A 14883-nucleotide genomic window follows, 5' to 3' on the forward strand; every position below is an offset into this window, starting at 1 on the left:
CCTGCCTAGCTGCTGCCTATATTGTCCCTTTAAGCTGACCTCTGATAAATGATTTTTGCTAGCATGGCCCACTTTTAAAATGGACAATTTCTGAAAATGTTTTTACAAAGAGTCCACCGGTACACCATTCGATAAAATATGAGATTTCGACAACTTGGTTAAATTGATATGAATATGCATCGCCAGAAGTCACAGAGCCTGGGATCATAAGCTTTATATTAATGTGTCAGGCGAGACATTTTTTTTATCGACTAATGGCTACATATGAATACCTTAGGTTCTGTGATTATGAGACTAATATCTTATCTCCTCCGTAAGGAAAAGGAACGCATTATAATCCCCAGAATACCCATTTTTCCGCGCTGTGACTTCCTTGCTGTGCGTTTTTCTAAGATTTTTTTTTCACACTGTCAATTTTGCATTAGTATTAGTGATATTTTTATTTGCAAACCTGGTGTCAATTTGGCTGACAGGAAACGAGCCTTAGGGTTGGCTTTTATTGGCTGACTCAGTCGACATCAGCTTTTTGCAGTCAACCTGTTGTTATTGGAGGGCTTAACAATGTCCCATTTATCATACAGTTGTTATCTCTAAATTCGCCTCATTGGTGCACCAGTGACGCTATGTTTTGTGTATGTTGTGCGTGACCTTTGCCCAAGTTACACGCAACCTTTGCCCGAGTTACGCGTGACCTACGCGCAGGATAGCGCCAATGATGCGTATTTATTGATGACAATTGTAATTTGGACTGTAAATCTCTATGTTTACAAAAATAGGACAATCAAACTTAAGCCTTCCAGTACTAGTGACTGAGATAATTTTACTTGAAAGACCAAAAAATTCTCCTCTGTATTTACATCGTAACAAATCAGAAAGTGGTTTTGGAGTAATTTTGCCCAATGGCCTTCTATTCGGTGTAGCGGTCTAACTCCTCCTTGTGTGAAACAGAACCCCGGTGACTCTGTGGGTACTCTCGATGGTTTTAGCACATCAAATACAGATGAGGCAAGGGGGAAATATGACATGGCACAAACGGCGCTTAAAAGGCCACGCTTTGATTAAGGGTTGCGTCGAAAGCATTTCTGTGAGTGCCTTGGGAGGTAATTTTAGTCGGGGATATGGCTAGTATCACTTTGTTCCTCAAACACTGTGTAAACTTAGACTCTGGTAAGGCGGCGTGCATTAGGAATAGGAGAGTGTATTGTTGTGGTTCTTTGTCATGCTATAGCTGTGGGCAATTGTTGTGAAGTCACTGGTCTATCTTGGCTAATAGAGATGCTATGGTGAAACCGTCAACTAAATGTAAGTCATATTGCGGTTTGACATGTGGTCATTCCATATCAGTAATGATGCCAAGTGAAACTTTTGATGGGTTTGGAATGCATTTTTAGCTCAGCTGACGAAAATCAGCAGAGATGGTGAAATAACTATTCAGAATGGCGTCTGTCCCTCCATCCGTCAACATGGGGCACGTTTTGTAACCGTATAAAGCCCTTGGCAGCCAAGGAATTGCCCCCTGACAGAAAATTTAGCACCGTTCGACTTAAACATGGGGCTGAAGGCATAAATTACAAATAAATTTCTTGCCGCTTTATTCCAATAGATAGAAGCTTGAAATAAATTCAGGAAGTGTGCATAGAAGTAGGTTTTGATATAAAATTGGAATAGTTTTGATTGATACTACCAGTTTGCGTTACTGAGCAAAAATCTACATTGACCTAGTTTTAACTTGATTTTGAATTTTTTCTTGTATGACTCCGAAGGGGGGAAGGTAATGCAACACATGTTTCTGATATGATCTACTTACTCCCTGTTGGGCTGGTGTTAATCTATAGGTCAATGGAACACCCCAGCACCATGATGTCTCAGTTTGGTACCTTCGAAGGTAATGACCCTTGCTGAGACCGTACTCTTCATCCATTTTTTTCAAAGCTCCCCCTTACAGAGAGAGTCCTGGTCCTCTGAAGGGACCATATGCCAGCAGATGAATAATCACAGGGTTTCGTAAATAATGTCACGGTGTTTGTGCTGGGATCATCCTTAATGACAAAAAATCTAATTTGTTCACCTTAGAGTCATTCGAGGTAGAAAATTGCAAAAACTTTGCTCCCTACACTGGAGTGTTCCATCAATGTTTCTCGCTTTAATGGATTTTGCCAGAGGGAAAATCTAACTTGTGTTTTTCTTCTTAATTGAAATGGAAGTTTTAAAAATAACGATGTCGAATTTTTGAGTGTAACTATGGCACGTTTCTTAACCACTTTAAGCTATGAACTTGAAACTTGGTATACATGATCCCCTGTGTCAGATAACCTCTGATGCTGAAATTCAGTTTGATCTGATTCTCGACTTGGCCACCAGGGGGCCAAAACTGAAAAGGTAGAAAGTGCAATATCTTGCTTGTTAGTGACTGGTTTTCGATAATGTTTTTATGGTAGGTACTCCAAGCAAGGATACATCACATGTCATACCAATTTTGGGTTTGCCTATTTGTTATACATTTTTAGCTCACCTCTTAGCAGAGGTGAGCTTATCCCATACCGTGGCGTCCGTCGTCCGTCGTCGTCGTCGTCGTCGTCGTCGTCGTCGTCGTCGTCGTCGTCCGTCGTCCGTTAGCAGGGCACGTTTCGTAACTGTTAGAGCTATTGAGTTGAAACTTGGTACACATGTACCCTTATGTAATGACACCTTGGAGACCAAGTTTCGGTCCGATTCGTTTCATGGTTTGGCCACCAGGGGGCTAAACGTTAAAAGTGAAAATATGCAATATCTCCCTTAATAGTAGTCGGGAAATTTTGAAAAAAATATAGTAGGTACTTCTAGCAAAGGTGCATCATATATCCTCCGGGTTTTTGATTTGACCTCCTTTTCAAGGTCACAGAGGTCAAATGGTGTAAATTGGCCGTTAGGATGTAACGATGGCACGTTTCTAAACTGCAATGACTATTGATACCAAATTTGGTACACATTTACCCCTTAGTCAGGTGATCTCAGGGACCGAAGTTTGGTCCAATATGATTCACCACTTGACCACCAGGGGGCAAAATCCAAAAACCTTAAAAATGTGATTATTCCTTAACTTCTTGCCCGATTGCCACCAATTTGATATCATGGGTACATCTAACCACCATACAGTATATGTCACACAGGTTTTTAATTTAACCTTCATGTCAAGGTCACAGAGGTCAAATGGCGTAAATTCGCCGTCAGGCCGTAACTATGGCACGTTTCTTAACTGCAATGACTATTGATCACAAATTAAGTACACATGTACCCCTTGGTCAGGTGATCTTAGGTACCGAAGTTTGGTGCGATCTGATTTGCCGTTTAGCCTCCAGGGAGGGGGCCAAATCCTAAATTCTTCAAAATGCCATTATTCCTAGTAATGACTTGCCCGATTGGCACCAATTTTATATCATAGGTACATCTAATTCTAACAACCATTCAATGTGTCACCCGGGTCTTCTTTGATTTGACCTACTTTTCAAGGTCACAGAGGTCGAATGTACTGTAAATTGGCCATTTTGGGGAAATTGTAATTGCTTGGACCTACATCAAACCTAACACTACATGACACAATACCATGCTCTTTATCCATCTTTCCTCCACATGAGGTGAGCACAATGGCCCTGGCCATTTCATTTATCTTGTCATCCGGCTGTGTTCAGGTCAAGTACAACGGGACATTTCAGACAAACAGAAAAAACGACAACAGGTAAATCGAATCAATTACGAATGTCGTCTAAATTTCCCTTTGTAAATGCAATGTAAGAACTAGCAGCCCTTCATATTTTGGCAAAAGTGCTGCGCAGATGAGAGTTTCGATTATAATTGCTGCAACAAAGGGATTTCTCTTCTGCTGGTAAAACTGGTAAGCGCTGGGTTTGGAATTGATTGCAGTTCGCTGCGTCCATCACTTCTTCTCACAGATATCTGCTGCGATGACCACCCCTTGCAATTTTAATTGCAGGTTGTAGTGATTTAAAGCGCTTGTTTGCAGGACGCTTGGTTTAGAATAGATATTAGTTTACACATCCTATTTCCGGTTACCCACCCACCTAATATTCTGGTGTAAGTCATGAAGGCGTCCGATGAATGGAAGATTTCACTGTTTTAGCAACCACATCTCCCCTATGAGATGTCGTCGTAATGAATGCTCTTAAAGCTCTTATCCAGCCATTGTGCCTTTCGGTTGGCTAAAGTAGCGCGGAAATCCCAAAAGAACTTCAGCCATGGTCACAAGTCAAAGTTTAGGTGGAAGTTGTAATTCTTGACTCTCATAGGAATCCTAGTTTGAGGAATTGGAGCTGCGGCATAATAGGGATGAAATTGGAAAATATTGTTGGGTTCTTGCTTAATGGACGGGTTAGTTACAGGTCATGGATCGGGTACTCTCTATCTTGTCTGGGGAACATTTCATGATGAACTTGATCTTGTTCGGTTTCTGTCTTGTTTGGGAAGCTTGTTGGGTTGGATTTTAAATATTTTCCATTGCAACCAGTGGGTGGGAGAACTGAGCTGGCGCTAAAAGCGTTTTGCGAATTGGTGCTAAAAGCCTTGTGTGAGGTCTGGGGAAGGCTGTTGTTGCATTCATTACCTCCTGGTTCAGGTGACACAGCCATTTGCTTTTTAACACGTTTTCTATTTGACGCAACTATAGAACTATAGACCATAGCAAGGGTCTATGTTTTCCGCTTAGTCTGGGCCATACAGAAACTGAAGGTAAAATAGGTAATCACCACCTAGATTTCAAGTAAAATGAGCCCAAACGTGAATTTCAGAAAACTTCAACTCGAAGTCACTTGTCTCTGCAACCAGAGAAAGGTGCCAAAAAACTGCTGATCACGACGAGATGGTTAGGCGCTGATATGTGCAGACCATAGAAAAATCAGTCAGACTTTTCTCTTAGTTTAGTATGGAAAGCCACCTTTCTGTATCAATTAATTGCTACCGCACACGGTATTTACCGGGTCCATATACTGCGTACTATTGGCCCACAGTAATCTGTTCTGCTGAATTTTTCACAAGTTCTGTCATCATTCACCGCAGTCCTTAAAAGTTTTTGGTTGGTTTAATAACACACCATGAAAATCGAGATGAAAGCACTGCACTTGATTCAGTGAGGACCTCGTCCCTAAAATTTGGACAGTAACGCTAGCTAATTACAATAAAACTTCTCCAAAAGCCATGTTGGGATCCCGGCAGCTTGGTCTGTACAAGGTGGGGGCTAGGGGTCTTATAAACTGCCATAACCCTGTGGTAGTGAAAGGAGTCAAGTGGTTCTCAGAAGTCAGGTTTTCTAATCCAGCCGCAAACTAGACTCTCTCATCTGAGAATCTGTCTCGAGTCGGTTTCATCAACTCGGGATTATTTCAAAGTATTCTGTTAGACGGCTCTTTTCAATATTAACATCCTTGCTTTCGAGCTCATTTGATACACACGAATCGTATGAATATGTTAAACCGTGCGTAGTTTGTATTCGTCACGAGAACCATCGATTCATTTCCATCTCTCGTTACTATTATGACAAACTAGGTTTAATATCCTGAGTTTTGATTGCTTACAACCAGATTTCAAAGGCATTTATTATATTGTAATTTTCATATAGCCCAGTGGGTCCCGTAAGCTAATAAATGGTCAGGGGGTCTTTTGAAACTTCATGGATGGCTACCTTGTTATGACTGGTGATGAATGAGTTGTTGAATATTCTCATAAGTTGATGTGTTTGGACAGTTTCATTTGGGAGTGCCGCTGAGGTTGTTTTGTGGTTATTACTCTGGCCATATTGTTCCTGTTATTCAGTCATTGGAAGGCAACATGAATTTAATTACAAATGATATTAATTTCTTGCTTGGAGAAAAAATCTGCTCTCGTTGGCTGACTCCGACCAGTAACCGGGTCAACTGCCTTGTGTGGCATTTGACACAGTGTCGTGCCAGGTCCTGTATCAAAACAAATATGGTGGGAAGGTCTTCTGATACCTAGTTATGGCTTATGGCTGGGATGATTAAGCCAGAGTCCTGAATGAGTTGATATGAGAGTATGTACGATTTTATTTTGACAGATTGTGTTATTTCGCAATTTTTTAATTTTTGCGAATTGAGATCAGCCACAAAAATAAATGCCTTTTTAGTCAATGTGTTATTTTCTTGTATGTCATCTTCTTTGGTGTGGTGTAAAGAGAGAGGCCATGAGACTATATCTTGATTTGATAAAACTCCCTTTGTCGTCTTAGTCTCCCGAAATCATCAGCAGTTCATGTGGTACAACAAGAGAGGCTGTGTCAATTCAAAAGCTTCTTCCCCTTGTTGTCATCATCTGCATTTTCATAATCATCAGCACCTTTGCGCGCTACAACGACAAGGAGAGACTTTGCCGACGTGATACCGACTATATACTTGCATTCAGTCATTCACATCTTGAAAACTTACCGCTTACCAATTTACGGATTAACTGCAACTTTATTCCATATGAAATATTCCATTCTCCTCGGAGGTGCCTTGTTTGAAATCCCTCAACACCCACCGTTCATTCCCACACACAGTTTTCCCCAAAGATGGATTCCCTCGGGGTGTGATAATGTGTCCCCTTTTCATCGAGATAGAAATCCTACATCACTATTTTTACTAATGGGAAGTAAAGGCGACAGATTATCTCGCAATTTATAAGTAAAGGAAGACATATGATGCTTAATCTCAGGTGAAAAGACAAGATATATCTGGGATTTCTGTCAATCCGTACAGGTGTGTCACTTCGCGAGTATTACGGCGATTTTTTCCGCTAAATAATTATAGCGCGCCTTAATGGAAATGCTTTGTTACTTTGCACATTTTGTGGTAATGACTGCGCGTATCGTTGTCTTCAGCCGATAATGACAAGCATGTTTTTAATGCAAACAGATGATACTTTCCCAACGAAATGTGGGATTAATTGATCTTTCCTCGCAGGTCTTGGCTTAATGGCAAAGTGTCACACTGCCCTGAGGAACTGTGGCTGCTCCCCAATCACAGCCATTATTGGCCAATTGAAAAATTTGTCCACCTTGGGGTGAATCGTTTTGCTGCCCTTGGGGGTAATGGAGCATTGAGATCGTGTGTGAATGTACTTTTTGTAGCGGTTGGTTACGCTGTGCTATGTTGATCTAACCAGCCTACATGACCTCTTTGACCAGGATAAAATTGACCTCTAGGCATTGCCAAGTGGCTGCTGAGTTGACTTGTGGTTCTTTGACCTTGTCAGTCTTTCTGTAGTGTCATGATTGGCCAGATTTAAAATTGGTCAACTTGACGTGGAACGTTTTACGGCCTGGTACCCTTGGGGCTTATGAAGGGTTGATCTGGGTGCAATCTTTTGTGAATATGGTCTGTACTGAATGTAGAAGAGGCTGACCTCTGCTTAGATTGGGTTTACCTCTGCTGGGCAGTGCCAGAGGAGAACCAACTGCTTCTTAGTGTTAATTTTATGGGGATCTCATCATTACTTGGTAACTTTAATCATGTTCAGGAGCTCTGGTCTGTTTATTTGTGGGTGAGCTCACCTCTGACCAGGATAGAATCGCACCTGGGCAGTGGCAAAGGAGTAACAGCAGCTTCTAAAACATGTTGGTTTTATGGCGATCTCATCATTTAGGATAAACTAATATTATTTAGTGGTGCTGTTTTCAGGATGGTAAAAAAAGCGATATCTGATCGACATCAGATCCAAAATGTCTGCGTAATCAAAATATTTGTGTAAACGACACACAAAATATGTTTCAGATTGAATCTACATTCAATCTGACGCGTCCCACAGTCAGAATGCCATAACGCTTGAAAGTTGTTTGGTGCATTAAACTCTTTGGCTCTGCGTGGAGACCCACATTCTAATAGGTCCCTTCCGACTTTGCTGGGTCTCCTAGCGTCTAACAAGCGACGTCTACTCGGGTTTGTTGTTCCCAGTAGGTCTATTCCTTTTCCTAGACTGGTTGCCAGCCAGCCAGAGAAGGCCATTCTCGGCCACTGACCATTCCGAGTGATGAGTATCGCAAGTCTCTGCAATAAAATTCTCAACTACAACATACTTTAGGTTCAGCTGGATAGAGCTCTCTATCCCTGGCACTTTTCCACGGAGAGTATAGCAACTCAACTTTGTTGCTTACCCTCACGCCATATCCAGTCTATGTGGATGATATTCACGTTATTGCAAACATTATCATCTCTATGGAGACACTCAGTTTTAGCAAAATATTGCCTGGTTATCATATTAGCAATGTGTTCATAGTCTTGATACATAGAAGTGTATGCAGTTGTTGTTGCGCAACTTATACTAGATTTAAAAATTTGCACCTTTTGAATATGCGCACCTCATACTAATTTTCAAAAATATGTCTTAATACATAATTTGTCAGCATGTATTATACTGCTACCGGAAATTTAAAAAAATATTTTTATCTAATAAACAATTTGTCAACAATTACTGTTTTATTTTTGAACTTCTATCTAGTAAATAATTTTTCAACATGTATCATAATGTTACTGGAAAATTTCTTTGAGCTTTTATCTTCAGTAACTGGTAAATGATTTGTCTACATGGTATAATTTTGCTGACAAGATTTATAAATTTGTTGCATATATTGAAGCTTTTTGCCGTTAAGTGCTTGACGTGGATTCCCCTCGGTGCTGCAATTTCGTAAATTACTACAGTCCATTTATTGATCAATATTTTCCCTATAGATGCATTAGCCCACTTTGTGAGTGCATTAATCGCGAGGGTTTTTAACAAGGTTTCATGTGATGGAGATAGCTGTGTCTGTAGCATGCGGGTCTTGTCTGCTTAACCCTTTGTTGAGTAATGGACCACTAGCCACGTAATATCAGGAGGTTATACCAACAGCACGGCATTTATGTGACTGACATAAGCTCAAAAACTAACGTTACTGATGTAGAAAGTGAAAATTTATCAACACAATTGGCATCAAGTTATGATATCATCTGTGTGCTGAAAATGTCACACATTGATATGATCCCAAATTGTTGCATTTATGGGACTTACATATAAGGAAACACACCGTCTTCTGAGTTTCTATAAAGTTTCAGCATGTCCAAGGGCATGTATATTGGTGATGTGCATAATGGACTTTGTATGTAGTGGACAACATGTTGTTTGAGTCGAGTCCAGTTTATTTTAGTTTTACTGTGTCTTAGTGAAAAGATTCTAACTTCACGTTTGCTTTGTCTCTTCATTCTCATGAAAACATGATACCAAACTTAACCGACTCTGGAAAAGGGGATAGTCTACTTTACTCAGAGGGCTGTGAAGGACCCAAGAATAGTTTACGTCTTGATTTGAATTTGTTTATTGAGGAGGCTCAAAGCTGTCTTCCATGCAATACAGCTCGGATTCAATTCCAGAGAGAACCCCGGATTTCTGGATGAACCGTCGTGGCTTTCAAGGAAATAAAATTCCTACCTCTGCACGGTCCTTTCAAAGAGAATTAAAATGAGGTTCCTTGTGACGGTTGTCTCTTCCAGGGCAAGCAGAAGACGCCATGCACCATTTGAGAAACACGAGTAGCTGGACTCTACCTCTGGCCAAAGACAGAGCCACTGGGCCTGTAAACCCTATTGGCACCTAGTGGCTCATAAAATGCTCATCCCACCTTAGAGGTGGGACACTCCCTGATGGAGAATAACACATACTCCCAGTGCAGAGCAAACACTGAAGACAAAAAAGATCAAAACTTTAACTGAACATTGCATCTCTTGACCAGATTTCTTCAACTTGAAATGCATAATCGCTGTGTCCTTCTCATCACTGAATAATCTGGTGTGAAGAGTACCTGGCTGAATTGTACCACTTAGTTGAACATTACCAGCTCATGTTGAAAGCTTTATGTGGCCCATTAATATAGCCTCTTGTTGATTTATTTGGTCAAACCATTTACAGTGATGTGGTCAGAATATCAGGAACGATTTGTTGGGGGGGTACCAGCATCCTAGATTTGAACACAACTTTGCCATCGACGTAGCTTGCTACTGGAAGCTGTGATATGTTTGAGAAGTTAGAAATTGTTGATCTGCTCCTCATATCGCATCCTGTTTATTCCAGATTCCCCAAAATACTAACTGCATTGGAAAAGAAGTAATCTGTTCTTCTTTACATGGGAGAGGTTTTTCATTTGATAGAAAGTAACAGAGTGAATTTGTTTACTGTTTTCCAGGAGAAGAAATTGGAAGCTCAGCAAGCAAAGTTACAAAACTCAAAAAAGACTGCCAAACTGCAAGGTAAGTGATTGATGACATTTTAAGTTGTAAGGAGATTGTGGGTGCGTAACAAAAGCATCACAGCTTGTTAATTGGCTCTTAAGTCGATAATGGTGTTTTGTCAGACATCATTAGGAATACTGTAAAAATTGAATTTGCTCATTTTCTTTTTGCAAACGACTAAATTCCGCATTTGCTGCTGAAATCTGATGGTTAATGCAATAGAGTTTCTATGTTTTCGAGGGTCTTCCACCTCTTTGAGTCAAGATCAGCCACCTCTCTGAGCAAATCCAGCCTCAGATTGTCTCTGTCTTTTAGTGTCCTGACATTGCTTTGCCAGGGTGAGAAAATTGCTAGTTTGTTAGGCTGGATTTGCTTGAAGACGAGGTTAGCACTCGGAAATGTCATTGCTGATTCCTCTGGGTAAACATTGCACCCGTCCTAAGAGAGTTAATTCTAATCAAGATAATAGTATATATTTCAATATCACCTGTCACTGAAACCACCTCCTCTATGATCAGGCCCCCCATCCTCCACTGATTACTGCAGTTTGTCAAAAGATCCCCATATCTTTGATGAAAGGCTTCCTACTCTTACTGACATCTGTCAATGTGGATGAAGCAGATCAGATTACCTCTAAATACTCCACCCATTATGTGGGCATGCCCACCCTTTGAAATAAAAATCGCCTGAGACCTGTGGACCTCTTTGTTGTCGTCTTTGGTAGAATGATTATTGGTCAGTTTCGGGTTAGAATTCTATGTTGTTTATGCGTGCCAGAAAATATCATGTTAATACTGGTATCAAACCTAGATTAACCCCTCGGGTTTATATTCTGGTGGAGACGACAACGCCATTTAAGTACTCATGAGGTTGGAGGGAACCTGAGCTATCAGATAGGGGAGCATTTTTTTTAGCCATGGGTATTTTATTTGGACTTGCATTGAGAAAAAAACACTCTTGGGTGTAATCCTGAGATCAGTCTGAATAGTTAAGTGAATTTCCTTTTGAATATAATTCATTTTTGTGCTGCCAGGGGGCAGTGCATCAGTTGATGCATTGAAAATACATGTAGCAGAAATTTGTGACATCCTGGACCATACTTTAGGTTCATTTCACTCAGAATCTAGGTGGTGGTGACCTATTTAAATTTCTGTTCTTGAATAGCGCAAGTCAAGCAGAAAACGCCTTAAGAGCTCAAACCCAACTGAGACTTAAAGTTTGTTGGGCGCAAGGGGATCCAGTTGAAAACATGAAATCAAATGAAATCAAATTTTGGTTTCCCTCGGTAACATTCTCCGCACAGGGCTTACAGTGCTATTTGCTTTTCAGAGAGACATATACTAGTTAAGTTTGTTATCCTATTGAAGCATTGCAAAATTTAACTCAATTAATTAACATGGTTTTCCAATCATTTTGTTTATTCAACATGCAGTTATCCCAAAACATATATTATTCATTTATTTTTAGATTAATTCAGAAAATTGTGATATTAACAAGATTTAAAATTTATTGAATAGTATTTTAGTAATACAAATATGTCATGGTGGCCTGCAGGGAAATAAAACAGCAATTTTGCAGATATCATAGGGGAGTAAAAATAGCAGAATATTTAATAGTATTTGTACTTAATAAATCTCGAACTTGATCAAGATAATAAAGTATTCATAGAAATTTTGTACTGCCATTGACAACAATACAAAATATTGGTTGGATGCCAATTTAGGTCGAGAAAAGAACATTGCAAAGTTCTAGGCAGCTTGAAAAAACGTTTAGTTCATCATTCCTGTCCATACAATTCATTTCCTTCCCGCATCAATTTTTCAAAACTTTTTAATTATCAAATACAATCACCGAATTTGCAACTCGTACACATACCCATATGCACAGATTAGATTTGTTTCATCATCTATTAGTATTAGATTGCATTCTTGATGAAATTGTCTTTCCAATGACGCCAAGCATGTCTGTTTCGGTTCGTTTTATCGCCCCCCCCCCCAAAAAAAAAACATTGGCCAGTCTGTGGTATGCTGAACAGGAGGCTATTGACTTGGCAGAAAAAAAACACATACATGTAGTAGCACAGACTCTATTGTGTTCAGAATAAATAGAAAATACTTTAAAAATCAGAAAACTTCAATCCCTCATCACTATCTGAACATTTAAAGCTAAAATGTTTGGTGGCGGCACTCATTTTACTAGGTAGGACTGGAAATCCATCTCCATGAGTTTCAGTAAAGAGGGTGTGCACCAATGTTTTACATACTCTAACTCTATTGTTTTTTTTTGCACGAATGGTTACCTAACATAAATAGGTCAATTTTGAAAAATACATCCTGTGATGAAGAGCAGTGCAGCTTCAATCTACCTACTCTTTAATGTACACTGCTGCATGAGAACGTGAACTGCGTACTCAAAATCCGCCGTCTGTCAACAGAAACTTCGCGAGCTGGTTAAATATTTACCTGCACCTTCCGACGGTGCTTTAATCCATCAGCCATGCCACAATGATCGATTGAGGAGACTCGGCGATCGTCATAAAATAGTCGTAAAATAATTCCGCCGATTACCGCGAAGATGGCAGGATCTCGTGGCTAAAGTGAATAACTATCCCCTCGCATTTATCTATCAAATTTTACACCTGTCCCGCCAAGATTTACAAGGGTGGCTGCACCGTTGTTGGATGGAAATGCATTAAACTTTGACACCGTTCGAATTGCTTAATTGACTATTAAGCCAGAAAATGTAACACTTTTAATATATGGTGATGTGAGTGTGACATGCAATTGTACTTGTTCTTTCTGAGCAGGTGTTTTGTTACAGTAGGATTGATTCGATTTGCACCAAAGAGTTACAATATGACCGCAGCTTGTCCTCACAATCGGATCTCCAAAAAATTTTCAAGTACATGCAATGTTGCCTTTGTACTTGGAGACAAACTTCAAGTATCGTTTTCCAAAAGATAGCCAGTTGCTATCTGGTTTATATTCATCGAACCTGTCGTGCTTGTTGTTGTTCTATGATAACCTTCTTCAATATTAAAGCAGAACCCAGAGAGTTCATCATTTGCATCATGCTGTCTTATAAACACGAGTTTGTAACTGGCAGTTTTGAGTATCTAAACAAGGGAACCGGAGAAAAGATTAAAGCATTGTCGAAGTAAAGGAATTTTATAGGAAATTTTGAAGAATTTGCGATGGGTACAATTTGGTTGCTATGGCATGTTGAAAATATCTGAGATAAAGGCATTATTATGTACCATGGAATAACACTTTGAAAGAGAGAGAGGGGAGGGGGTCAAAATTTTGTTGATCAACTCAGAGATTGGAATTTAGGAATATGGCCCCCCTAAATTTGCTAGGTGGGGTGAGGGGCCTTGTAAAACAGTGTCTTTCTCTTGTATATTTCAGATAAGGACAAGGCCAAAGAAGTTGAACCGAAGATGGCCCTTCCAAGTCGATTCCCAGTTGAATCTTGGGATGATGCACAAGAATACTTCAAAGCAACATAGATTATACAATATGACCTGCGCCTGCCCATTTATAGGTCAAAGACGGGTATTGAGTGTTCGACATGGGCTGATGAACAAAATTAGCTCTAAGATGATATACATGAGTTGTCAGTTGTGAACGCATCAATTGATCAGGATTCCCCATGGGGATTTGACATGAATGATATATTTGTGTGGTCTGATTTGTCATTAAGACGTCAGTTGCTCTTGAATCCAGTAAATGCTTACATTTGCAGATGAAGAAAAGAAACTATGACAGTTCATATACATGTACAGTCCGTACAGAATTTGTACATTTCATTCAGAATTACATGTAGTACAGGTCAAACAAAATAGTACAAATCATAAGAAAATTGTACATTTCATTCATAATTTGTACAGGTCATACAAAATTAGTACAGTTCATACAGAATTAGTACATCTTTTATGTTTGCTTGAATACATGAACATATGTGACCCGCTCTACCAAAACTAGGCGCTTGTCGCATCTGAACTTGACTGGTTGATACGGACTTGTTGTTCATTTCCCTATTGTTGACCTTTTGTGAAATCTGTTCCAAACACATTTGGTCACATTCAACAAAAGGTCTACAATAGGGAAATGAACAACAAGTCCGTATCAACCTGTCAAGTTCAGATGCGACAAGCGCCTAGTTTTGGTAGAGCGAGTCACATATTTGTATCATAAATTTAACATGAGAGTTTTTGACGACTTTTTTATGAATGCCCAGTTTTAGATGTTTTAAATGTTTGGTGAATATCTTGGGATACTGAATCGTTACTTATAATATGAAAGTGCATGTTTTTTTGTGAGATGATCGTTTGTCAGTAAAAAAAACATGGAATAGATGTGGTGTGAATTTTAAGGAATTTATGAAGAGTCAATTGGACAACATTTTTTACCTGGTATAAAATAATAAATGTACTTGATGTTTTCAGAACATTGTTTGACAGTGGTCTGGCAATGAGTCAACCTTGTGAGGTGGGGTAGAACTGTGCTTTGTTTGCAAGTGATATAAAATGAGTTAATTTTTGTATTCAATTTAACTACAAACACCCAAATATTCACCCTCCGTTCCAAAGAATTAAAGGGTCAATGAAGTGACCAAATCTTTGGGACACTGAATTTTT

The 14883-nt window shown here is 39.6% G+C and overlaps 1 protein-coding gene across 2 annotated transcripts in view; it reads left to right on the top strand.

Moving 5' to 3' along the window:
• The window catches only part of LOC135482626 (S phase cyclin A-associated protein in the endoplasmic reticulum-like), a 69558-nt gene extending 55299 nt beyond the window's left edge, over nt 1-14259 (top strand). For both annotated transcript variants that reach the window (XM_064762839.1, XM_064762840.1), the window contains exons 27-28: nt 10199-10262; nt 13652-14259. In XM_064762839.1, coding sequence (XP_064618909.1) covers nt 10199-10262; nt 13652-13752 — 165 coding nt within the window. In that variant the 3' untranslated portion in view covers nt 13753-14259. The remainder of the gene's footprint in view (nt 1-10198; nt 10263-13651) is intronic.
• The last annotated feature ends 624 nt before the right edge of the window (nt 14260-14883 follow it).

The sequence above is a fragment of the Lineus longissimus genome, chromosome 2 (assembly GCF_910592395.1).
Source record: "Lineus longissimus chromosome 2, tnLinLong1.2, whole genome shotgun sequence".
NCBI classification, from domain to species: domain Eukaryota; kingdom Metazoa; phylum Nemertea; class Pilidiophora; order Heteronemertea; family Lineidae; genus Lineus; species Lineus longissimus.